General features: G+C 54.2%; 1 protein-coding gene, 2 long non-coding RNA genes and 1 other non-coding gene across 7 annotated transcripts in view; 2 read left to right on the top strand and 2 right to left on the bottom strand.

Moving 5' to 3' along the window:
* The window catches only part of CELF5 (CUGBP Elav-like family member 5), a 49,370-nt gene extending 28,959 nt beyond the window's left edge, over positions 1-20,411 (top strand). For 3 of the 4 annotated variants that reach the window (XM_072948006.1, XM_072948008.1, XM_072948009.1), the window contains 13 exons: positions 1,039-1,167; positions 2,602-2,681; positions 4,431-4,577; positions 5,372-5,513; positions 5,598-5,744; positions 6,962-7,024; positions 7,614-7,697; positions 10,051-10,194; positions 11,797-11,964; positions 16,166-16,342; positions 16,671-16,758; positions 19,372-19,559; positions 19,876-20,411. In XM_072948006.1, the coding sequence (XP_072804107.1) occupies positions 1,039-1,167; positions 2,602-2,681; positions 4,431-4,577; positions 5,372-5,513; positions 5,598-5,744; positions 6,962-7,024; positions 7,614-7,697; positions 10,051-10,194; positions 11,797-11,924 (1,064 nt within the window). In that variant the 3' untranslated portion in view covers positions 11,925-11,964; positions 16,166-16,342; positions 16,671-16,758; positions 19,372-19,559; positions 19,876-20,411. Of the gene's footprint in view, positions 1-1,038; positions 1,168-2,601; positions 2,682-4,430; positions 4,578-5,371; positions 5,745-6,961; positions 7,025-7,613; positions 7,698-10,050; positions 10,195-11,796; positions 11,965-16,165; positions 16,343-16,670; positions 16,759-19,371; positions 19,560-19,875 lie in introns of all 4 variants that reach the window. The other variant, XM_072948007.1, reaches the window with a different exon arrangement.
* TRNAA-GGC (transfer RNA alanine (anticodon GGC)) lies at positions 6,004-6,076 on the bottom strand. The gene has a single exon. It is a non-coding gene; the product is annotated as a tRNA-Ala (tRNA).
* LOC140688494 (uncharacterized) lies at positions 15,810-19,808 on the bottom strand. Its single transcript, XR_012063230.1, has 2 exons — positions 19,682-19,808; positions 15,810-16,387 (listed from the first exon to the last, which is right to left on the bottom strand). It is a non-coding gene; the product is annotated as an uncharacterized lncRNA (long non-coding RNA).
* A 2,809-nt stretch (positions 20,412-23,220) lies between the features above and the next one.
* Positions 23,221-23,997, top strand: LOC140688493 (uncharacterized). Its single transcript, XR_012063229.1, has 2 exons — positions 23,221-23,317; positions 23,785-23,997. It is a non-coding gene; the product is annotated as an uncharacterized lncRNA (long non-coding RNA).
* The last annotated feature ends 449 nt before the right edge of the window (positions 23,998-24,446 follow it).

The following is a 24,446-nucleotide window of genomic DNA, read 5'->3' as shown; positions in this document are numbered from 1 at the left end:
TGTTAGGACCTCTGTGTATGTGTAGGAGCCTGGTAAAGCCTGTTTGGGCTGGGAACCTGTTTTCACACTTTCCAACCTGGCTGCCAGTGTAGGTCAAGGATTAGAGAGGTGCGGGGTGTGTGTCCTCTCTGCCTTTCTCTCTCTCTCTCTCTCCCCCTCCATATCTCTGTTTCTCAGTCCTAATCTTTTTCTCTCCTACTGTCTCTCTGGTTCTCTCTCTGCCTTTCCATGTGTCTCTCTTTATCTCTTACTCTCTCTCTCTTTGCCTCTCTCTCTCCCTCTGTCTCTCTCCGTCCCCCTGCCTTTTGGTCTCTCTGCTTCTGTCTCTTCCTTCCTCCCACCCTCATGAGTGACAGCTGCCAGAGAACAGGTATCCATAGCAACCCAGCTCACCATTTCTGGAAGATGGAGCTGCCACATTCCTGATTCCAGGGGAGCAGTGCAATTACCCAAAGGGGCAGGGCTCTGGTGCCTCACATGGGAGGGGCTGGCCCAGACTGGTCCCTGCCCTTGGTCCCAAGCCAGCCCCAGGCTCTCCAGACACTTGGTCCTGTGCGTACACACGCCTTCACTCATTCAACGGACACTAATTGCTTGACCCCCCCCTTAGCCCCAGCAAGGCTGGGCAGGGAGCTCTGCTGATCACTGTGAGGGTGCAGGGGCCATCAGCGCTCACCCCTGCCAACAAAATCTAGATGGCAGACAGACAGACAGGGACTCAGGCCGGGCCAGGCAGTTCCTAGACCCGGTATTATGTGTGGGCTCTCTGAGTGCACAGGAGGGAGAGGCCATTTCGCCCAGAGGGTGGGAGCAGTTGGGCAGAGAGGGCATTCCAGGCAGGGTCACTGCTTTAGCACAGGCACAGAAATGGGACCGCGCGGGCACGTGGGAGAGTGGAGAGGTCGGGGCAGGGAAAGCACATGGCTGTGTCCTCCCTCACACGCGCCCGGCTCCCTGCCCTGCTGCCTCCACTCTGCTGGACGGACAGAGAAATTCCTGGAGGCTAGGACTCGGCTGAGGTGGTGTCTCCACCCACAGGGGACCGGAAGCTGTTTGTGGGGATGCTGAACAAGCAGCAGTCGGAGGAGGACGTGCTGCGGCTGTTCCAGCCCTTCGGGGTCATCGACGAGTGCACCGTGCTCCGGGGTCCTGATGGGAGCAGCAAAGGTGATGGGCGGGGGGCGGGGCTGGCTTCCGGGGGCGGGGCAGTGGGAGGGTGGGGCTGGAGGGATGGGGTCGAAGGGCACGGGTGAGGGCGGGGCTGGCACACATAGGCAGGGCCTGGAGAGCAGGCCGCAGGGTGGGGCAGGGCCAGGCACACAAGAGAGTGATGCTGGCCCAGGGGACAGAAGCGGGCAGGTGGGAGGGTGAGGTTGGTTTGGGGGGAGGGTCGGGCACGTGGAAGGGCGGGGCCGGCTCCGGGGGGCGGGGCGAGCAGAGCCAGTCCAGTACCACCCGGTCCTGCCCGAGTGCCCATGTGCGTCTGCGGCTGCCGGTCTCCACCTGACTGTCCGTGGGACTGTTTCCTTCCGGATTTGCCTGTGTCCTGCGGACTGTCCGTCTGCCTGATCCTACTTACTCCAGCTCCCCATAGGGCAGTACCATCCAGGAATAATTGTTTAAGGATCTCCAGCACCTGGTTTCCTGTCTGCTCACGTGACTGCATGTGCCTAGGGTTGACTGACCTCCTGTGTCTCTCAGTCCGACACGCTTTCTGCCCGCGTGTCCAAATGGCTCTTTCTGTCCGAGTCTTCCTGGGTCTGGTGGTCTATCTGATTCTACCCGTTTGGGCCCATCTGTCTGGGACTGACAGTCGGCTTGCCTGTCTCTGCCCTTGTGACTTTATCTTGCTAGGAAGGAATGTACTTGGTGGTCCCTGACTGTTTGCCTGGCTCTTCTTTTTAAATTGAGATATGATCCACGTTCAGTAAAACCCACCATTTAAAAGTGTACAGCGAAGTGCTTTTCAGTATATTCGCAAAATTCCAGAACATTTCCACCCCTCTCCCCCAAATCTGCCTGGCTCCTCCGTAAGATCTGTCTGTCTGGTACTGTGTCCAGTGGTCTCTCCCAGTGACTGTCTCAGTTTGCTTGGTGGTATCTTGTCTGTCCACTGATTCTGTGCTTGCCTCGTGACTCTATTCCTATCTGTCCAGCTCTGGGCACGTGAGTGTATCTCTCTGGGTCTGGGTGTATCTCTGCCTGAGTGTGCCTGTGGAACTGAATCTCTCTGTGTTGGGTGCTTCGTAGCTTTAATTCCACAGACCTGATTACAACTCTGGCCCTCGCAGTGTTGGTGGCTCCCTAAGCCGGCCGCCCTCACTTGTTCCACCGGGCAGGGCCTGCCTCCCCAGCTGTGCACCACCGCACACTGTCCCTCTGATGGTGCATCTGACAAACAGCTAGCTTGTTGGCCAGCTGTATGCTTGTCTTACCATCTGGTCCTTGATCATCCAGCTGTCTGTCTGATCAGACGGCTGGCTGTCTCTCTGTTGTCCGACTGTCTGAATTGTGGGCTGCCCGTGTCCAGGCTGACTGGCCACACCAGGCTGCCAGCGCCTCTCCTGCAGCCCCTCACTGGTTCTCGTTCTCCCGGAGCAGGCTGTGCCTTTGTGAAGTTCTCCTCCCACACGGAGGCTCAGGCGGCCATCCACGCCCTGCATGGCAGCCAGACCATGCCGGTGAGTCGGAGCTGCACTGGGAGGTGGGGGTGGGCAAGGAGCGAGGGGGCCTGGCCTTACCATCCCAGCCATCGAGTTGCCCCTGCCTTTTCTTCAGAGAGGGCACAGGAGGAGAAAGATGTGCAGTCTCTGATGGTGGTGTGTGGCTGTGCATGTGTGTGTGTGTGTGAGAGTGCAAGTAAGTGGGGGCTGTGCATAGATGTACTGCCGACATGTGGCTGCATGTGTGTGAGTACAATATGGTGTATGTTTCGGTGTGTGCACGTGAGTGTGCCTGAGATCGTGCATGCATGTCTGTGTGTGAATGTGCAGTTGTTAATAGGTGGGTGTCAGTGTGCACATGAGGTGTATGTAAATGGTGTGGCTATGTGTGCACGTGTGTACTGCTGCGTATGCACATGTGTACACATATGACTGCATGTGCACACACAGACATTCATGCACGCTGAGTGGATGTGTTCACGTGTGCAACGGTGTGCAAGCTTTATGTGGGTGAGTGCATGTGTGTATTTATAAGTGAGTTTGAGTGTGTCAGTGTGCCTGGGTGGTGTGGGTAGGACAGGTGTGCATGTGGGCATCTGCAGGGGTGTGTGACTGTGTGTGTGGATGGGCGAGCATGCGTGTGAGTGTAAGTGCATGCATTTAGATGTGCATATGTGTGATTTCGTGCAGATGAATGTGTACGTGTGTGGATGCATTGTGTAAGCATATGATGCATGTGTTAGTGTATGGACATATTCATGGTTGTGCACGTTTCTGAGTATAGATGGTGAGTGTAAGTCTGTGGGAGTTGAACCCATGTGTATGTGTGTGCAAACGTGTGTGAGCCCCAGAGGAGCAGGGGAAGACGAGGCTGGAAGAACCTGCAGTTCAAGGCCAAAAAGCATACGATTCCTCCTAGGGCACTGGGGAGCCCCAGCGGGTTTCAGCAGGAGAGGGAAGGGGCCAGGTGATGTGGAAATGTCCCCTTGGGGCCAGAGTGCAGGATGGGCAGGGGCAAGAATGGAGCGAGGTGCCTGTGAGTCTGCAGCAGTGAGAGGCTGGGCGATAAGGGGGACCACACAGATGTTGGGGTGGCCCTGCCTCCCAGGAAGGAGGCCCTAGGAGTACCATCAGTGTATATAGATGCCCAAATCTGCCCTGGGGAAGACATATGTTGGAAAACCAACCCTCCTTTCTGTTGTTCTGGAAAATGGGTTTAAAGCACAGGGCAGTCTCCGACCATCTCTGGGTTCTTGGGCATCAGTTTAAGTCCCTGGAGGGGCTAGAGGCAGCTCAACCTGGAGCCAAGATTTCTCCTGCTCAGAGCTGTCCAGTGATGGAGCTGGTGGGCATGGCAGGGAGTGAGCTCTCCATCAAAGGAGGTATTCAAGCTCTCTGATGGTTGGAGTGCCACCTGTTCTTAGGTGTGGGTGGCAGCTATAGGATCCGCTATCCAGGTCCTGAGTGTTTCTCTCCAGCAGTTGGATTCTTCAGCTGTTTTTGAGAGCACGGCTGACAGTCAGGGCTCCCCAGACACAGCCCCCTACCCCAGGCTTGGACACCCAACCTGTGCACACAGTGGGCTGCAGGGTCAAGTGTGAGATCTGGGGTGCTGATCTCCAGGCTGTCCACACTGCGGCATCTGGGGGCCTGGGGGCAGGGCTGACAGCTGCTGCGATCTACACCCCTACACCCCTCATCCAAGGGACCCCAGAGTCCTGGCTACCTACCCCCTCTCTCCCTCCCTGCTTGCGGCTGCCCCTGCAGGGTGCCTCCTCCAGCCTGGTGGTCAAGTTTGCCGATACGGACAAGGAGCGGACGCTGCGGCGCATGCAGCAGATGGTGGGCCAGCTGGGCATCCTGACGCCGTCCCTCACCCTGCCCTTCAGCCCCTACAGTGCCTACGCCCAGGCTGTGAGTGACCCCCGCAGACACACCGCTGTCCCCAGTGGGGCTCCTGAGACCACTTTGCCGGTCCAGTCTCTCTCTCTTGCTCCATCTCTTGTCTGTCGAGGGCTTCTGCCTCTTTGCCCATCTTTCTGTCTCTGGCTGCATCTCTCTGGTGCAGGGTGCTATTCTGGCTGTGGCTAAGTCCCCAAATCCAAGCTGCTTCCAGACCCCAGCCCCAGCTGAGCCCCCAGCCATGAGCTATGCTCCAAGCCCCAGCTGAACCCCAACTCTGGAGTGCCAGGTCCCCAGACTCAGCCCTCAAATCCAGGCTGAGTCTTAACCCCAAGTTGAGACCAAACCCAGACTGAGCCCCTAAGTCCAGCCAGAGCCCCAACTCTGGATGAGCCTCAAATTAATACCCAGCCTGGGGTTGATGCCCAGATCCTGGCTGCTCCCCAAATCCAAATTAGCCCCAATTCCAACTGAACCTCCAAACCCAGGCTGACTCCAAACTGAGACCCAACCCTTGGTGAGTTCAACAGTGACTGATATCGGGTCCCAGACTGTGCCCTGATCCCTGGCTGAGCTCTGTTTCCTAAATGGGCCTTGAACAGAGACCAGGCCCTGACCCTAGACTGAGCCTTGATCCCAGGCTGAGCACCAATTCCTGAGCCCTGACTCCGACCTGAGCCATGACATACAGCTGACCCCACTAGTTACTGGTGGACCAGCCCCCACCCCCCACCCCCTGCCATGAGCTGTGATCTCAGGCCGGATGCCACCCTGACGGTGCCTGTTAACTCCCTCTCCACCCCCAGCTCATGCAGCAGCAGACGACGGTCCTGTCCACCTCAGGCAGCTACCTGAGCCCCGGCGTGGCCTTCTCACCCTGCCACATCCAGCAGATTGGCGCCGTCAGCCTTAATGGGCTGCCTGCCACACCCATCGCCCCTGCCTCTGGTGAGAGTCTGCCAGGGGCCCGCGGATGGGTGGGCAGTGCCGGGGCTAGGACCAGGCTCCCCGTGATGCTCTTCCGCTCCCCAGGACTGCACTCCCCCCCGCTGCTCGGCACCGCCGCCGTGCCCAGCCTCGTGGCTCCCATCACCAATGGCTTCGCCGGCGTCGTGCCCTTCCCTGGCGGGCACCCTGCCCTAGAAACCGTATACGCCAATGGCCTTGTGCCCTACCCAGGTAACTCGGGTGGTCCCCTGGGACCCGGGAGGGTGTCTCTGGGACAAGCATGAGTCCCTATGTCTTGATGCCCAGGGAACGGAGGGACAGAACAAAGGAAATCTCAGGTGAACAGACACCAGCTGTGGGCACAGAGAAAGGTTAAACAAGAACTTTGCATCCAGGTGTTTCTGGGTTCAAATTCTAGTTAGGTGGCCCTCAGCAGTTTCTTCTTTCTTCCTTTCCTTCCTTCCTTCCTCCATTCCTTCCTTTCTTTTAATGGAGGTACTGGGAATTGAACCCAGGACCTCATGCATGCCATGCATGCACTCTACCACTGAGCTATACCCTCCCCACCTCTGTGAGAATTTATTTTTAGTTTGAAATGATTGGCACTCACAGGGGGTTTCAAAAATAGTACAGAGAGGTCCCAGTACCTAGCACTCGGTATCCCCAGATGCTAACATCGCACATAACCGCAGTATGTTGTTAAAACTAGGAAACTGACACGATGTTGAACTCAACTGGAGTTGGAGAGCCTACTCAGACTTCACTTTTCACATGAACTGGTGTGTGTGTGTGTGTGTGTGTGGTTCTATGCCATTTTATCACAGGTATAGTTTCAGGTCACAACCACAACAGTCAACATACAGAATTTTCCATCTCCACAAAGTAATTCACTCATGAGACCCCTTTACAGACTTACCCTCCCACATCACCACCCCATCCTCCAGCAGCCTCTCTACATTCGAGCATGATTTTTTTGCTCAATTTCCTCCAGACTCTCCAGCTCTGGTGGCCTAGACATCCTCTCCCCTTCCCCTGTGTCCTCCCCTAGGGATCATCAGGCAGTCACAGCCACATGGGGGGTCCATAGGGTGTCTAATGATCCAGATGTGGGGAGGGAAAAGGGGGAAGGGATGCGGGTGGGTGGTGATGGGGAACAGAGACCTGGAGAATCCAGAGAATAAAGTGGAGGAGCAAGGGGGTCAGGATAAGGACAGAGTTGGGGTGATGGTTAAACCTCTCTCGAGTCCATGAAACCTGGATTCTAGTTTCGCTTCTGCTATTTCCTACCTGAGTAGCCATGTGCCAGCTGCTTCCCATCCCTGAGCTTCGGGTCCCCCACTTGTAAAATGGAGGTTATACTTGTAAAACGTTGATGTAGAAGTGAAACTGGGGTGGATGGAAGACTTCTGCTGCCCCCGCCCTACTCAGCCCTTCCGTCTGCCCTGCAGCTCAGAGCCCGACGGTGGCTGAGACCCTCCACCCTGCCTTCTCTGGAGTCCAGCAGTACACAGGTAGGGAGGCAGCGCGGCCCCGCCCCTCGCCCACCCAGATCTGGCCCCGCCCCTCTCATTCATTCCTTCTTCTGCCTAGTCATTACTTTGGACCCAATCCCAGTTCTTGGCCCGGCCCCCGCCCCGCCCTCCTTCAACATCTAGCCCTTCCCCCCCATAACCTGCCTTTGGTCCCGCCCTCACGTACCGCCTAGACTCTGTCCCTGCGGGGGGCCTCCCCCCGCATCTCCTCTTCCTAACGACAGCCTTGGCCCCGCCCTCAGCCATGGTCCCGCCTTGGCCCCACCCTCGGACCCGCCCTCCAACGTGATCACGCCCCTTCCCAAGACCTGGCCTTGGCCCCACCCCTCTAGTCATGGCCCCGCCCCACCCTACTCGTCCCTGTTGCCTTGGCCCCTCCCTGAGGCCCGCCCTCCGCCACGACCACGCCTCTCTGGCTTCCCAAGACCCGGTCTTGAACCCACCCTCAGCCGTGACCCCGCCCCTCAGTCTTTGCCCCGCCCCCGCCCCGCCGCGCCCACGCCGGCACCCGGCTGCCCACCCGCCTCACGCCGGCCTCCGACCTGTGTCTCGCTCCCGGTCTCTACAGCCATGTACCCCACCGCGGCCATCACGCCCATCGCGCACAGCGTCCCCCAGCCGCCGCCCCTCCTGCAGCAGCAGCAGCGAGAAGGTGAGGAGGCCGCCACCTCCCCTGGGCGCCGGCCCCGCCCTCTGACCGCCCCCTCCACCTCCAGGACCCCCGGCCTGGCCTGGCCTCAGGGAACCGCGCGGCTAAAAGCGCGGCCTGCGGTCTGGACAGATCTGGGTCAAGTCCCGATGCAGCCCCTGGGTGTTTGGGGAACAAATGAATCTTCTCCTCTGAGCCTTGTTCTTCTCCTCTGGGAAGTGGGAACCGGGCTAGTCCCGACCCGGTGAGAATAGCAGTGACCCTGCCCCCACCAGGAGGTCTCTCCAGAATGGTGTGATTCTCTGAAATTTTGGAGAGGAAACGCGTTTTGAGGTTGGAGGGTGGGATGATGCGGTATCTCAGGTAAAATGAGGCTCCCGCAGTAAAGTCAAGGGAGGGAGGAGTTAGACTCTGGAGTCGGAATTCAATCCGGATTGAAATCGCCCAGTTCTGACCTGGGACCTCACATGGAAGGCACTTCACTGCCCGGTGCTTCAGTTTCCTCATCTGTCACACTGGCGACCCTCTGCGCCCAGAGGCCTTACTGGGAAGTGAGCAGCGGCCACTCCTGACACATAGGAGGCACTCGGCACCAGGGAGTCACTCCTTTCCTTAATCCATCCAGTGAGGGTGGGGGCGGGGGCTGGGGACAGGCCCCACATCACCCTGTGACACGGGAAGCTTGGCCTGGCCTGCAGACTGAGTTCTGTGAGAATCTGTTTAATTTCTCCATTGCTGTTAGTCCGCAGGAACGGGGGACACTGCCTGGGTGCAGTGGCTAAAAGCTGGTTCGCATGCAGTCCGAGCTGCTATAACATGACCTATGCCTTCTGGAAATTCACCAGAGTTTGCAGAACTTCACCATACAAACCACAGGCTCATGGGGGAAACAGGGTTGGGGAAAGCCATTCAAAAATGTGGGCTGTGATGTGGCAAAAAAAAAAAGATAAAACCCTAATAAAAATGGTAATATGGTTTTATGCGTGTTAGATGGTTAAGAAATACATAATACTACAATAAATTTGGCAATTTATCTTGGAAAAGACCTGAAGTTTGCACGGGAAAGTGGCCTCGGAAGGGCTACAACATGTGTTACCGTGAAATGATGGAAAGGTTTGTCTCAAATCAGACGGGGAGTCCTCACCCCAGAAGGGAGTGGGTGTGACTCATAACACACTTGGGGAACTGAGACAGTTGGTAGATGGAGCTGTGTATGCGAGTGTGTGTGCATTTTGCTTTCTTAGGAGGTTCGGTTCAGCTGGGTGTGGTTTTTTGCATTCCCCTAGAGATAGCACACAAGCAAACACAAAATTCGTGTTTGCTCAAAATCGTTCTGAAACGTATCAGTCGCCTGGGAACATACTGGCATGTTAAAAACAAGCCTGTTAGCAGACTTGTGGTCCTAATCTGGAAGGTAAGAGGTAGGTGTGACTGTGTCGTTTTGGATCTTGTATTTTCCAGGGTGGGGAATATTCATTGCGAGTACAGGGGAGTTCTCAGTGGTTTGATGGTTACCTTTCTTTTGGGATATAATCAAGGTTTTTTTTGATGCTGTTCTTATTTATAGTTTTTATATGAGCCATGCACTGGGGATTATTGGGGGAGGGGATAATTTTGAGGGTTAGCCATGCTTTAAAAAATTCTTTCTAATCCGGATAGCATATCATTTAAAAATTATCTGTGCCTTCAGGATATCTGGGGTTCAAGACTGGAGAATTATCTTTTAATTTTACTTGATTTTATGTGTGTATCATCTGAGTTTTGAAAATTATCCAACATTTGGAGGATTATCCAAGGTTTTGAAAAATATCTGGGTATTTGGGGTTTGGAACCAGGGAATCACTTGTCTTATTTTATTCTGTGATCATTGAACTTTCAAAAAAAGATGAGCATTTCATTTTAAAACCAGTTTTAGATTTACAGAGTTCTTGCAAAGACAGAGTTTCCGTGTACCCCACACCCACTTCATCTGATTTCTGTAAATGATCTGGAGTTTGAGGTTTAGGGATTTTCCAGGGGCTTGGGGTCTTCTAGGATTTGGGGATTATCCAGGGTCTGGGATGGAGGGATTTATCTCGATTTGGGGGAGTAGAGATGAGCTGAATTTTGTAAATTCTCTGGGGACTGAGGATCATTAGAGGTTTGGAATATCTGAGTATGGGATTATATAGACAAGAGCTCAGGACACCCTGCCTCCCCTCCCCACCACTTCCATGCTCCTTCTTTCTGGGTGTTAGGGAGCACCCCTCTCCCAGCAACTGGAGATGCCAGATGTGGGCTCTGGACCCGCGCCCCTCCCCCGGGGGTCCGCCTCCTCTCCTTGGGGGCTTTATGTCTTTCTCTCCCCCACCTGCAGGTCCCGAAGGCTGTAACCTGTTTATCTACCACCTCCCCCAGGAGTTTGGAGACACGGAGCTGACGCAGATGTTCCTGCCCTTCGGCAATATCATCTCCTCCAAGGTGTTTATGGATCGGGCCACCAACCAGAGCAAATGTTTTGGTGAGTCCCTGTGGGGTGCCCCTTCCTGCTTGCCCTCCCTGGAATGGGAGGGTGGGAGAGTGTGGGCAGCCACAAGACAGGTCTAGTCCAAAAGAATCACATTCATGATCAAAGTGAGCACTTACTAAGCACCTACTGTGTGCTAAGCACTTACCTCTCAACCCTTCAAAGACTCCCTCATTCATTCAACAAACAGATCGTGCACCTACTGTGTGCCATACACCATGCCGGGCACTGGCACAGAGCAGTGATGGGAGACAACAAAAATCCCTGCCTGCGGAAAGCTCAGTCTTACTGTGCTGCCCCTCGAACTTTCTCCGCTGATGGGAATGTTCTATATCTGCGCTGCCTGAGCCGCCAGCCCCACGTAGCTACTGAGCACTTGAAATGTGGCCAGTGCAACCAAAGGACTGAATGTTTCATTGTATTAATTTTAATGCATTTAAAATTGTGGCCAGTGGCTACCAAGACCAAATTGGAAAGCATAGGTCCAGAGGGAGGAGACAGAAATAAACAAACATAGGATATAGACCAGGGTGTTATATGTGGTGTGGAGAAAAACAAAACTAGTGACAGAGTACAGACTGATAAGGAGGAGGCGATGTTTCAACTGAGACCTGAATGATGAGGAGCCAACCACGGGCATGTCGGGGGAAGAGTGTTCTAGGCAGAGGGAATCACTTGTGCAAAGACCCTGGGGCGGGACTGAGCCTGGTGCATTGGAGGAACAGTGAGGAGGCCTGTGTGGCTGAAGCAGAGTGAGTGAGGGGAAGAGAGGGAGGAATGGAGGGTAGGGAGGGGATGGGGCAGGTTGTGCAGGGCCTTGTGGACTGTGGAGAGAACTTCCTTGTCCCCAGAAATGGGAAGTTAAGGCTCAGAGAGGCACGTAACTTGTCCAAAGTCACACAGCACCAAAGAGGCAGAACCTAGATTAGAAACGGTCTATTAGACTCCAAAATCTGGACTCTTAACCCCACCCTGTCCTCTTTGAAGGGTCGACTCTTGACTATTTATTAAGCACTTCCTGTATGCACTCATTATGCAACCATAAAAGGGAAGAATTGTCCCAGTTTACAAGAGGAGAAAAGAGAGGCATAAAATGGCCAAGCAACATGCTTTAGGTCACACAGCAAGCAGGGGGCCCTCCGCCAGTGCCCAGGCCCCTTCCTCTGTATCCTGCTTTCAGGAGGAAGAAGGAAATTTCTGGAGGAAAATCTGCTTAATCACATTCAGCAGTCAGGGGTCATGTGTTTTCTCTGAGCCTCAATTTCCTCATCTATGTAGTGGGAGGTGTGGGTGATGTGGAACCCCCAGAGGCCACACCTGTCCCCCACGTGGGTTGAGAAGTCTCAGCAGAGCAGACCCCAAGTAAGAAATGAGTGCCCCATCCCCAGAGGCAAGCAAGCCCAGGAGGTGCCAGAACCAGGCCAGGGCTGCTGTGCGTCCTTTGGGAAGCCCTCCACCTCCCGGACAGCCTGCCCCTGTGAGTGCACACTCCTGCCCCCAGTGCCCCGCGCCACTGGGCAGCCAGGGCCACAGCACTGGAGCAAGCAGAGGATGCCCGCGTTGCCCATCATCGTGGGTCCACCCCGGTCTCTGCAGGCTTCGTGAGCTTTGACAACCCGGCCAGCGCGCAGACCGCCATCCAGGCCATGAACGGCTTTCAGATCGGCATGAAGAGGCTCAAAGTGCAGCTGAAGCGGCCCAAAGATCCGGGACACCCCTACTGACCGCGCCCACAGCCGCCCTGAGGCTGCGGGCTTGGCCCAGGTGAGCCGCCAGGCGGCCCCATCCCCATCCCCCACCCCGCCCCACCCCCGTCTTGTCCGCACTCCCTCCTCATTCTCCAAACCCTCCCCAGGCTGGGGGGATGCTGCAAGAGGCTACAAGGAGTCCCCAGGTTTGGTTGACAGGGACAGAGATGGACGAAGACACCCCCAATCTCCCTCTGTGGTCAGGGCTGGAACCAGAGCAGTAGGATGGGAGTGGGGAGGGTGGTTAGGGGATCCTTCCTGGAGAAGGCTTTGAAGGATGAATAGAAGTTCGTCTGAGAGGTGGGGTTTGGTCTGGGGTGGAGTGGGCTGTGGGAAGGGGCTTCTGTCCTGTGCTGTGAATCTGTTCTCCCAGCTGGGCTCCTCTGAGAGCTCTTTGCTTGGCATAATGCATACCAATGAGTTGATGGGAGAATGGAATTTTTGCCCTCAGCCATGGCATGCTGGGGGGGGGCTATCAGGGGGAATCCAAAGGAACGAACAAATCCCCAAGCGTGTTTGTGCCATTAGTGTGAACAACTCTGTCCAATCATCACCTTCTTTGGGGGAATGAACTGTGAGCCTGAGGGGCCAATGGGGAAATTTACAACGAGCTCACGCCTTGACAAGGCTCATCTGTGAAGTGGGCCCATGCACGTGGCCTCCCCCAGAGGCAGTGGGACGGATCCCCGCAGGGCACTCGGTGTTTTCCCAGCTGAGCCCGGGTCCTGCCACCTGGGAATCTCGTTTCCTCTTAATCGTCGTCGCTGCGTCATCACAGAGGATGTCCTGGGATCTGGTGTGAAGCAGGTGCTCAGTGAGGGGCTGTTCCTGCTCCCAGGAACCCTGCTCCCAGCACCCACAGATTCGAGGGTGTTCAGTCACGGGGTCGTGTGTCTTTGGGAGCGACGGAAATCCACCCCTGGAAGCCAGCAACAGGCAATCTGCGTTTGGACAAGTTGACAGCAATTCCTCACTGAGCATCTACTGTGCGCCAGGCACTGTTTCCAGCCGTGAATGAACCGAAATGGGATTGGGGAGCTGCTTCATGGAGCTTCAGTGGCAGGGAGCAGGGGAGAGGAGGCAGAAATAAACATTTGCCCCAAGTGGCCAGATGAGGGCATGGGTTTGATGACCCTCAGTCCCTTCCAAGCTGGGTGTGTCAGCCTCTAGACCCCAAAATGGACTTTCTGAAAAGATAGGGTCCCTTGGGTTCCAGACCCTAGCCTGGCCAGGGCAGGGGTGGGGGTGGGAGGTGATGTCCTCTGCTGACCTGTGCCCTCATCGCCACACCCTAACGCCCCTCCCTTCTCCGCCAGGTGAGGGGCCTTCCCACCCCAGGAGGGTTTCCCGCTTCCATCCGATCCAGGACTTTACCGTAAATTACAACTGAGTTTGGACACCAGCCCCCACCTCCTCTCCCTTCTTCCTTGTCCCCCTCCCCAAAATGTGAAACACTACTGAAGGCCACACGGAGCTGGGATGGGGCTTCGTGGTCTGCGAGGGGCTCCTGAGTTGGGGGCCAAGGGGCTGACTGCCCCTTCTGGGAGATTTCCTCGCTCCCCCCACAACACAACCTTTGTGGCTTCCCCGAATGAAATCGCAACTTTTCCTATATATATACATGCATATATATAGAGAGCTATAGACGGTATATATATTTTTTGAGTATAGATCATGGGACCAAACCTTTCCGACTTCCTTCCATCTAAGAGAAGGTGGCCCTGGGCAGGTCACTCAGCAGGGACACTCAGAAGGGCTGAGGCTGGTGGGGCAGCCCAGTGTCTCCCCACCTCCCGCTGTCATGTCAGACCAGGGCACCAGGCGAAGCACTGAGAATCATCAGCCGACGCGATATACCTCCAGGACTTTTGACCCCTGCCACCGACGAGATTCTCGCGGGCCTGTGGGCTCAGCTGGCTTCAGTGTCCCTGGTCCTAGCTGCAGCTTCCGGAACCTCCTCCCCCTCCTCATCCCAGGGCCCTACCTTCCCCGGATGTAGGCACAAAAGAGACCCCTTGGCCTCCCCCAGTCCTTCCCCCCAGTCATAGCCTTACTCATGTGACCAATAGCCCTTAGCTTTCCGTGTCGGGGGCAGACAGGGGCGGGGGCGGGGAGCCCCCACCCAGAACCCCCTCCCAAGGGCAGGCGGCCACCCTCCCTGCCTTTGGATCACCAGCCTGGAATCCACAATCTCATGACCAAGATTGCCACGTGCACTAGACAAACCCGACCTGCACCCCTTCACCGGAGATACCTCTACAAAGAATTTTTTTTTTGGTCTTTCTGAGCAGGTACAAAGAAGAAAAGACATGAGGAAAAAAATCAAATGACAATGGATTTTTGTTTTCTAGTTGGGGCGGGGAGGACTATGCTTTGTGGGGGGGCGGGGCTCTGTATAGCTACCCAAACCGTGAAAACCCTTCTTGAAGCACAGAGTCAAGTTTTTTTTTTTTTCGGACATCCGGTGGGGCCTCTTGCCAGATGAGGCACCAGAGAACTTAATAAGCTCAAGAAAAAAAAATTTTAAAGAAAAAAAAAGCACTCCCTTTTGTTTCTACCAAATGTGTTGACCGACCCAGAAAAAAAAAAAAAGGAAAAAAAAATAGCAAAAAAGGGAAAAAAAAAGGAAAAAAAATCTTCTGACCAACCTGTTTCGATATTCCAGTTTGATAATTGTTCCAAGACCCTCTCTAGCGTGCCTGTGTCCCGTGCGTCTGCGTGTACAAGTGTGTGCTCAGGGGCGGCGGGGTCCCATCCGTGTCCCGCCCCGCCCCGCCCCCCGCCAGGCCTGCTTGGGAGTGCGTGCTGGCGTGCAGTGGCGTGTGTCCTCTGGTCCATGTTTACTGGCTGTAAATACCATTTTTATACTCCACATCAAAGACCTACGTGATTTGTACGATGTACTTTATTTCTGCTACGAGTAATTTCATGAAGTTTCAACTTGCAAAACGACTTTTGGAGACAAACACACACACACACACACACACACACACACACACACACGAAAGACAAGAAAAAGACTTGGAGGGAACTTTGGGTTGACTTGGTTTGAATCTCGAGGTCCTCGTCACTGTGGCGTGTTTCAGGTGAGAGGCTGCAGGGGTCATCCTAATGTCCAAAATGCCTCTCTTTGGTCTGGAGAAACTGAAAGTTTATTTAATAAAAGTTTTACTTGCTAAAAGACTGAGTTCTCCCTCATTTGCCCTGTTTCATCGAAAAAGACCAAGTGCATTGGGTGTCTGGACTAGAGATCAATCTAGATTTAGAGGGAGGGTTTGCAGGAGGAGAAGGAAGGTCGGTCGTTCCCATGGTCAGGATTCTGTCTGATTCATCCTGACATTGAAGAAATGGGAGTGTTCTTTCTCCAGAAAAGTAGGTACATTTTGTTGATTCATACGTCCATTCATTCATTCAACAAACGTTTACTGACTGCCTACTGAGTGCCTGAGCCTCTGCTGGGGTCAGGGACACAGCAGTAACCAGTTGGTTCTGGGCTCTGCCCTCAAGGAGTCAGCCAGGAGGTGGGGGCAGGGGAGATGCCATACAATATACATTTTTGTAATTGAGATAAAAATTCACCATTTTTCTTTACCATTTTGAAGTGTACAGTTGAGTGGCATTAAGTACATTCAGGAGGCTGTGTAACCATCACCACTGTCTAGTTCCTAAAGGTTTCCATCACCCCTAAAAGCAATCCCGTCCCCATTAGCAGTCACTCCCCAACCCCTCCGCAGCCCGTGGCCACCACGAACCCACTTTCTGTCTGCACAGCAGGAGCTGAACCCAGGCTCTCAGGCTGGTCTCTTACCCACTGTGCTGTCCCACTTCCCTGTGCTGTGTGGCAGCTGAAATTCAAATGTATCAGATGGTAATTCAGGTTATTATTTGTAGTATTCCAATTTAAGCTTTGAAATTTAACTCAAAGCTGTTAAACATTTAGAATATGCACCCATATGAAACTGTGGATTTGCCTGTTCACATCAATGGAATCACACAGTGTGTCCTTTTGTATCTGGCTTCTCTCACTGAGCATAGTGTTCTCAAGGTCCAACCATGTTGTGGCGACTGTCAGTGCTCTGCTCCTTTTAAGGCTGAATATATTCCAGTGTGTGGCGAGACCATTCATCCACCGATTGAGATGTTGCCACCTTTGGCCATTGTGAATCATGCTGCTGTAGTGATTCGTGTGTGAGTTTCTGTTTGAACATCTGTTTCAGTTCTCTCAGGTCCATCCTAGGAGCAGAATTGCTGGATCTTGGTAAATCTGTGTTCCCACCAGCAACGCACAGGAGTTCCTGTTTCTGCGCATCCCCACCTATACTTGTTACACAGTCAACGGAGAAATCTCTCCATTGGACCTGACACAGTCAAGGCCCCGGAAGTGTTCTGAAGAGGTGAGACTTGCAGGAGGTGAGATCCAAGACCTGATGTAGCTTTGGCTAAAAAAACAAAAACAAAATGGCCTGCAGTTCCAGCACTCCAGTGAAGGCCTCAAAGTTCCTCCCCCAAAATCCTGAGACCCGGGATGGGGGACAGTGTGCTCCAAGGTAAGGCGTGGAGGTGGGGTATGAGTAAGCGGAGATGGACACACTCAAGCTGAGCCTTTCCAAATTTACGGGAGGGGTACTAGCCACTCAATTTAATTAGCCACTTAATATCCTTCCAGGGGCTTTGCAGAAATGGCATCCTTTAATCTGATCAACAACTCATTCCATTTTATAGTTGAGGAAACTGAAGCTCAGAGACAGGAAGTGCCTTCCTCCAGCTCCTACAGAAAGAACAAGACCCAGCTGGGGTGGGAGCTGGAAAGGTGAGTCTGAGTCCACCTGGAAGGGTTTTCTGGGTGGAAGGAACAGCATGGGCAAAGACTCAGAGGCTTGGGATGTCGTGGTCGTTAGACCATTGGCTAAGACCATAGCACTGGGTGAAGAGACAGATGAGAGGTGATGGGGGCTGGGTCACAGATGTTCCTTTGTGATTGAGCACCTACTGTGTGCCAGACCTTGTCCCCATCTTCCCAAGGTTGCAGCCAAGGAGAAAGTACTTTGGGACAAAAAAATCAAAAGCACCCCATGTCCAGAAGGAAAAGTAATTCTCAAGCATGCTGAAAGTTATAATCACAAGGAGACCAGCAAGTCTGGGACATATCTTGATGTCAGTTGGGAGCCACAGAGTGTTTTGAGCAGGGGAGGTGTGGGATCAGGTTGGAGTAATAAGAGAATACCTGGGGTGACCTCTGTACCGCTGGAGGGGTGTAAATCAGCATTCTGGAGAACGGTTTGGCAGAATACTATACTTACCAAGCATCTATTAAGCATTTACTCTTTGCCAAGCATTCTTTCAAGCCTGTGTCATACAATACAGTAGCCACTAACCACATGTAGCTATTTATATTTCAATCAATTTGTCAAATTATAACTTTATTCCTCAGTCACACAGAGCCACATTTCTAGGTCTCCAGAGCCACACGTCCATCACTTCAGGAAGTTCTCTCAGACAACACTGGTCCAACTATTTTACATGACATAACCTGCCACGACCTCATGAAGTATGTCCTGTGAATAGCCCCACTTTATGAGTCAGTTAACTGAGGCTCAGAGAGGTTAAGTGACTGGCCCAAGGCTGCACAGCAGGAGTTGAACCCAGGCTCTCAAGCTAGTCTTTTAACCACTGTGCTGTCCCACTTCCCTGTGCTGTGTGATGGCTGAAATTCAAATGTATCAGATTGTAATTCAAGTTATTATTTGTAGTATTCCAATTTAAGCTTTGAAATTTAACTCAAAGTTTTTAAACATTTAGAATATGCACCTGTACCAAACAGTGACTCTACCTGAGGGTCTCCATAGAGTGAATAAAGGTGTGCTTGGGATGGCTATGATGTAGGTGTGCAGCCAGGGGCAACAGGCTAAGTGACATCCAGGGTAAATCAGTTAGTTACTGCTGCATAACAATTTAACCTCCCCCAAACTGAGCCACTTAAAACACCACACATTTATTATCTCACCCAGTTTGCACAGGTCAGGAATCCAGGAGTAACTTAGGTGAGTGGTTCTGGTTCAGGGTCTCTCACAAGGTCACAGTCAAGGTATTAGCTGGGGCTGCCTCACCTGAAGGCTGGACTAGGGCTGGGGGAGCTGTTTCAAGCTGGCTCCCTCACATGGCTATTGGCTGGAGACCCTAGTTCCTCCTCACCATGTGGACCTTTCTATAGGGCTGCTCACTACAGGGCAGCTGGCATCCCCCAGACAGAGTGTGACCCAAAGTGAGGGAAGGAGAGAAGACACTGCCTGTTTTGACTTATCTCTCCAGGTAACATGCCATCCCTTCTGCTTTATTCTATTTGTTAGAGGCAAGATACAAAGTCTAGCCCACAGTCACAGCAGGAGATTACATATGGGCATGAATATCAGGGGGTGGGGCCCATGGGGGCCACCTTGGAGGATGGCCACTGCAGGGGAGCATTACCCGGTGGGATACCATGTGGTCCTTGGAGAGTGTAATCATCTCCAGGTCATGTTAGGCGAAAAGGAGAGATGCAGAAAATACACAGCAGGAAGCAACCCATGTGTCTGTGTGTGTGCGTGTTTAAATGTATACACGTATAGTACTAAATTCATCGCTCTTAAGTCTGGAGGCTTAAACTTAAACTGGAGACCGCCCAGGGTTTGAATCCCACTTATGAGAATTATCAGACCAGTGGCCGATCTCTCTGAGGCTCAGCCTCCCCCCCAACTCTGGAAAAGTGAGGACAATCAAGCACAAGCTTTTGAGGGTTGTTGTGGGAGTGAACGAATCCATATTTGTGAAGCCCAGAGTAACCGCGACGCAAGTGTCAAATCAATCCCGCTGAAATTAACTTTCCAGCGGCTTCGCCCCTGGCCACCAGGAGGGGGCAGCAGAAACTCATGCCTTCCTTCGGTACTATTGATGCCTTCACTTGAAAGGCCGCAAGCATTTACTGAGCGCCCGGTGGGTGTCGCGGCCCGCTGTGGACTGCATGAGGGGTGAGGAGACCCCTGGGCTCTCTCCTAGGACATAAAAGCTACTTTGCCCAAATTCCTTAGCCAGTGCCTTAAAGCCTGTGGGATCGGCCCCACCTCCCTTCTGTTGCCTCCTCTCTCCAGATTGAATGTGTTACTGCCGCCAGGCTTTTACACGTGCGGTTCCCCGCGCAGGGAAACTCTCCCATCCTGGAGTTCTCAGACGCTGGACTGGCACGGAGACACACAAAGTCTTCCGAGCACAGGGAATGGCACGGTGGTCAAACAGCCTGACGTGGGACCTGAGGCCCACAAGAACAGAGACATGTTTGCCTCTGTCCTCAGTATTTGCTGAGCTATTCAAGGTTTGCATGCCTTTGAGCAGCCTCATTCTTCCTCCAAGCCTCAGTTTCCTCATCTGTAAAATACTTTGCCCCATCTAGGATTGCTGAGACGATCAAGGACACGAATGCGCACGAATAACAAACCTTGTCATCATAACATAACATTGTAAGAAGGCAAAACAGGATCTCCTGAATCAGAAAAGTGAACTCTCGGACAGTATTCCTACTGTATTCGAATGTCAACAAGCCCTTATGGAGCGCCTGTGGTGTGCTAGGCTCTGCTGTAGGTAGGTTCTGGAGACGCTGCAGAGAACAAAACGCACGAAAATCCTCTGACCACGCCCCCAGGTCCTCGCCCCGCCCCCTCTCTTTTCCCAGCCTACCAGAAAGGGGTGGGGGTGAGGCTTACCTACATATTCGTGAGTCTATCAGCCAATCCGCAGCCTGAAGTCAGGCCTGTCTTTGGAGCAGGGGTGATTGTGACGTCAGGAGTGACGCATTCAGTGATCCTTAAAGGTGCAGTAACCTCCGATGGAGTAGGGAGTTTGGAACAGACTTGGAACGACACATACCTGCCTTTCTTTGGCGGTCTGTACAATGCAGGTTGGGATGTGCAAGGCATCGAAACCAGCGCCTACTAGCACCGAAAGAGCGTTGCCATCGTGGGTGAAGTCCAGAGATACGTTTGGAGAGCTCAGTCCCTGCCAGGCACTTTACTCCAGTGGCAGGTCCCTGCGCGAACTGAAGTTTCAGCACCGGGGGTCGCGGACAGCTCCAGGGCCCAACCAGAGCGCGCTGTGTGGGTGGGTGTACGTTGTGCAGAGGGTTCTGGCGACAGGGCCCAGAAAGAGCCCCAGGTCCTCAGCCAGCCCACTGGAACAAGGCCGCCTACTCTCTGCCTGTCTGTCCCCCCATCAAAGCCTCAGAGGAGCCCAGCCTCAGATCGATGACTCCACCTGACATCTCCAAGGGGATATTCCTCAGGTCAAAATTGTTCCTGGTCCCCAGCCCTGCTTCTCCCGCGTCGTCCCCATGCCAGCAGATGGCTGTCCCATCCTTCCAAGTGCTGGGGCCAGATATCTTGATGTTATCCCTGACTCCTTTCTTGCTCACTCCGTAACTAGTCTGTTAGCAAGTTCTATCGCCTCTGCCTTCAAAAGTGTCTCCTAAATTGGCCCACTTCTCCCCTCTCCTGTGCCTCCACTGGTCCAGCCGCAGGATCTCCCGCCTGGACCTGCGCAGTCCCCTCCACCTTGGTCCTCGGCTCCTGCCCTCACTTCCACAGTCTGTCCTCCCCGCAGCAGCCACCAGAGGGCGCTTGGGAGCACCTGAGTCAGACCCCGCCCTCCTCTGCCCACAGCCCTCTAGGATTCCCACCTCCTTGAGGGTAAAAGCCCACGTCCTCCCCACGGCCCACAAGGCCCTGCACGACCTGCTTCTGTACCCTCCCTTCCCTCACCTCCTCCCTCTCTCCTTGCTCACTCCGCTCCAACCACATTGGCCTCCTCCCTGTTCCTTCAACACATCAGGGACAGTCCTGCCCCAGGGCCTTTTCACTGGCTACACTCTGCATGAAACCCTTTTCCCCAGATATCACCTGCAAATTTGTCCTCAACTTTCCACTCACAAGAGTAGCCGGGAAGGAGTGGAGGTGGAATAAGTTAGCAAGAGGATGTCGGGCGTCATAGGCCTGGAGACCTGGTGAGGATGTTGATTTCTATCACCAAGGCAATAGGGAGCCATGGAGGGTTTTATAGGAGGAAGAGGCGAGACAATCACACCTGCATGTTTTAGGCTACCCCTGGCTGTTGTGTGGAGAAAGAGGAGGCTTGTGCTGGCTTCCAGGTGGGCAATTGTGTGGCTTAGATGAGGCCAGAGCCACCCAGAATTTGCATCGGCCGAATCTGGTGTCTGCCTTGATTGTGTTATGTTCCCTAGAGCTCAGTACGGGACTTGGCATACAGCAGGTGCTCAATAAAAGTCTGATGAAGGAAGGAAGGAAGGAAGCAATGTCCCATGCCCAGATCCCTGGCTTGGAGACATCTGACATTTCATTAGCTCTCACAGCAAAGCTGAAAAGAAGACATCACTGGGCCCACTGTACAGATGGGGAAATTGAGGTTCAACGAAAGGAAGAGATTTGCTAGAGCAAATCCAGGCTGACTCAAGAGTCAAGCCCTCTGGGTGGTCATGGAAGGTTTCCAGGGGGAGGCGGCCTAGAACAGAGGGGATGAGGCTAAGGGCCAGAGGAGGACACTCTTGGCTGCAGGAAGGGCTTGAGAGCTTCGAGGCCTGTGGCTGTAGGAGGATGAAATCCAGCTGGAAACCTCACGGGCAGGTTGCCCCGGGCGGGAGGGCCAGGGAAACGGTCCTGAGCTGGGACGGTCTGTCTGGTGCACAGAGGAGGGCTGTGGGCAGCACCAGCTTCCATGACCCCTGTGCCCAGCCCTGGGAGCCCCCCTCCCCTCAGCTGCACTTCAGAATACCCTCTTTATTTGCAGTTTTGTGCTTTTGAATGGGACATGTCTGGGTACGTGCTTGGGGCATATTTATTCCATTTGCTATTTTCCCAGCTTCTTGGAACCGTGATTCAATGTCTTTAATTCTGGAAAGTTCTTGGCCATTCTCTCTTAAAACCTTCTTCTGCCCTCTTTCCCCTGTCCTGCTGGGATTCCAGTTACACATCTGTCAGGTTGTTGGATTTTGTCCTGCAGCCTTCAGGGGTCCCCAGCGTCTACAACACCTTTCTCACTCTTGATTAGCCTCTTAGCAAAGACACTGTAGGTTTCAGGCTTGATCTGAGTTGGACACAACCGTGGAGGGTTTCTTTTTTAATTATATTTCTCTTTACAGCTGCCCTGTTGGACAGGGCGTGGCCAGGTCTCTAGGCCTTTCCTGTTCTCTCTCTCTATCTCTCCTCGTCTCTGTCTCGCTCTGTGAAGTCTCCCTCCTCCTCCCTTTCCGCTGGAAAGGCACCTCCCACATCTGCCTTCCGCCAAAGCCCGGGCTCTGACCCGCGCCATCTGAATGCCTCACTCCCACCGCACATCTGTGGGGTAATTGTCTCCCACGACCACAGGGTACCGAGGCAAATTATAGTTACGGGGCGGGGGCCTCCATGTGGCCAACCGCGTCCGCTGGGCTGGGCCCTGCTGGCCTCAGCTGGGCAAGCTGGCCGAGGCAGGCCCCCGCTCAGGCCCTGGGAGCCATGCCCAGCCCCTAGCCCTTCCCCAGCCCCCTTGCCAGACCTGCAGCTTTTGTGCCAAGATGAAAATGCCTTTGGGGAAAGTCAGCAGGAAATGCCAATGTTTGCAAAACCCCGACCCATTATTCATTCATTCATTCACTCAACACGTAGATCACTGAGCGCCTACCCTGTGCCAGGCGCGGCTCCGGGCACTGAGGCCAAAACCGTGAATGAGCCAGACAGAAGCTGACACCCTCCCCCGAGCCGGGGGCCACAGGCAAGCACTAAGTATAGTGATACAGGAAAGTGAAGCTGGGAGGGGCTGCAGGGGCGGGGTGGGGAGCACTTGTAGGCCAGGGGCCAGCGGAGCCTCCCTCAGGAGGTGTCATCTGAGCTGAGACCGGATGAAGCGAGGGTGGGAATAGGCAGGTATTCAGCAACCCCCCCCCAGATCGCAGATGTGAGCTCTACCTGCTGTGTGTCCCTGGGCCCCTAACTAAACTTCTCTGAGCCTCTGTTTTCTGGTCTGTCCTGACCGGGCACAGCTCTGGTGAGGGTGAGTGGTGGTCGTGCACCTGGCATACAGTAGGTGCTCAAGAAACCACAGCTGTGAGTGATGGTGATCTGAGTAATCTGGTCTCATCCACACACTCGTGCTTTGTCGGGGGTCGATTGGTGGAGCCTGTGGTATGTGGGGCCCAGCGAGGGCTCAGAGTCCCCAAGCTGGACACAGAAATCTGTCAGTCCTATGTGTTCACAGCCAGGGCCTGGGGCCAGAAGGTGTGGATCGCACAAGGAAATGTGGCTGATAATCCAAACCTCTCGTGGTGGGAGTAGAGAACGTGCAACCCAGACAAGGTGTGGCTGGGTGTCCTCTCTCTGTCTCTCTCTTCCTGTCTCTCACTCTCTTTGTCTCTGTATCTCTGTTTCTCTTTATCTCTGTCTGTCTAATTCTGTCACCCTCAGTGGGAGGGAGGGAATGTTGGGCTGGGTTTTGAAGGATGCATAGGAGTCCCCAGGTAACAAAAGGAGGAAAGGTATGCTAGGCAGAGAAGATAGGGGAAAGCCAGGCCCAGTCCCAGGGGAGACCTTAACCTGGGGACACTAGGGAGTGTGGAGGGTGGCAAACAAAAAAGTGCCGTGTTTTAGGAAGAATCCTCCGGGTTGTCGAGAGACCAAGCAGAAGGGGTGAGCCCAGGGCAGTCAAATTCCCCGCGTGCTACCATCCTCACTCCTGATCCCACAGGGATCAGCTTTGGCACCTGTTCATGTCCAGTTGTGCAGCCAACAACCCCCACCTCCTTCTGTCCACTCCTAATTGGCAGCTTGAAAGGCCAATGAAAACGCAGAGGCCAGCCACTGTCACTTCAGAGCCTCCAGCAGCCCCTCGCCAGGAAGTCCTTCCTGCTGTCCATCTTCAGTCCCTCCTACTGCCAGCGAGAGGCCAGACCATCCACCCCCACAGAGCGGCGGCCGGCTTCTTCGCCTCTGGCTTAGGCACACACTCGGTGCTCCATAAATACACAATGCTGCTAAGATGGTCAGAGCAAAGGACACTCCCTGGCTGGCTTCTGTCTGGAAGCGGGGAGAAGGAAGGGAAAAGTGAGTCAATGACAATCACAGCCCCTTCTGCGGGCTTCTGCGTCTCATCCCCCTCACCCCGCCACCGTCCTCAGCGATTCTCTGCCAGCTTCAGGCCAGGGAGAGTGGCCCGGGCCTTGTCTGAGGTCGCACAGCCAGGACTCGACAATCCTGGGCCCTCGCACCCCGCTCTCTTTGTGCACTGGGAACGGCTTTCTCTTCCCATCTCTGAAAACAGCCCATGCGCTGTCCCATGGCTTCAGGGCACCCCCTCTGGAGTTGATGAGGCCTCGGGGCGCCTGCCCAGCCAGCATCCAAGACCGGGTGGTAGACGGGTGGGAGGAGGGTCGGGGCCATCCTCTGCACACCCCCTACTCCCCCCGGCCCGGGCCTTCGGGGAGGCGGA

Source organism: Vicugna pacos, chromosome 22 (assembly GCF_048564905.1).
Source record: "Vicugna pacos chromosome 22, VicPac4, whole genome shotgun sequence".
Lineage (NCBI taxonomy): Eukaryota > Metazoa > Chordata > Mammalia > Artiodactyla > Camelidae > Vicugna > Vicugna pacos.
Note: the sequence above shows the minus strand (reverse complement) of the source record. Positions and strands in the feature narration are given on the sequence as shown.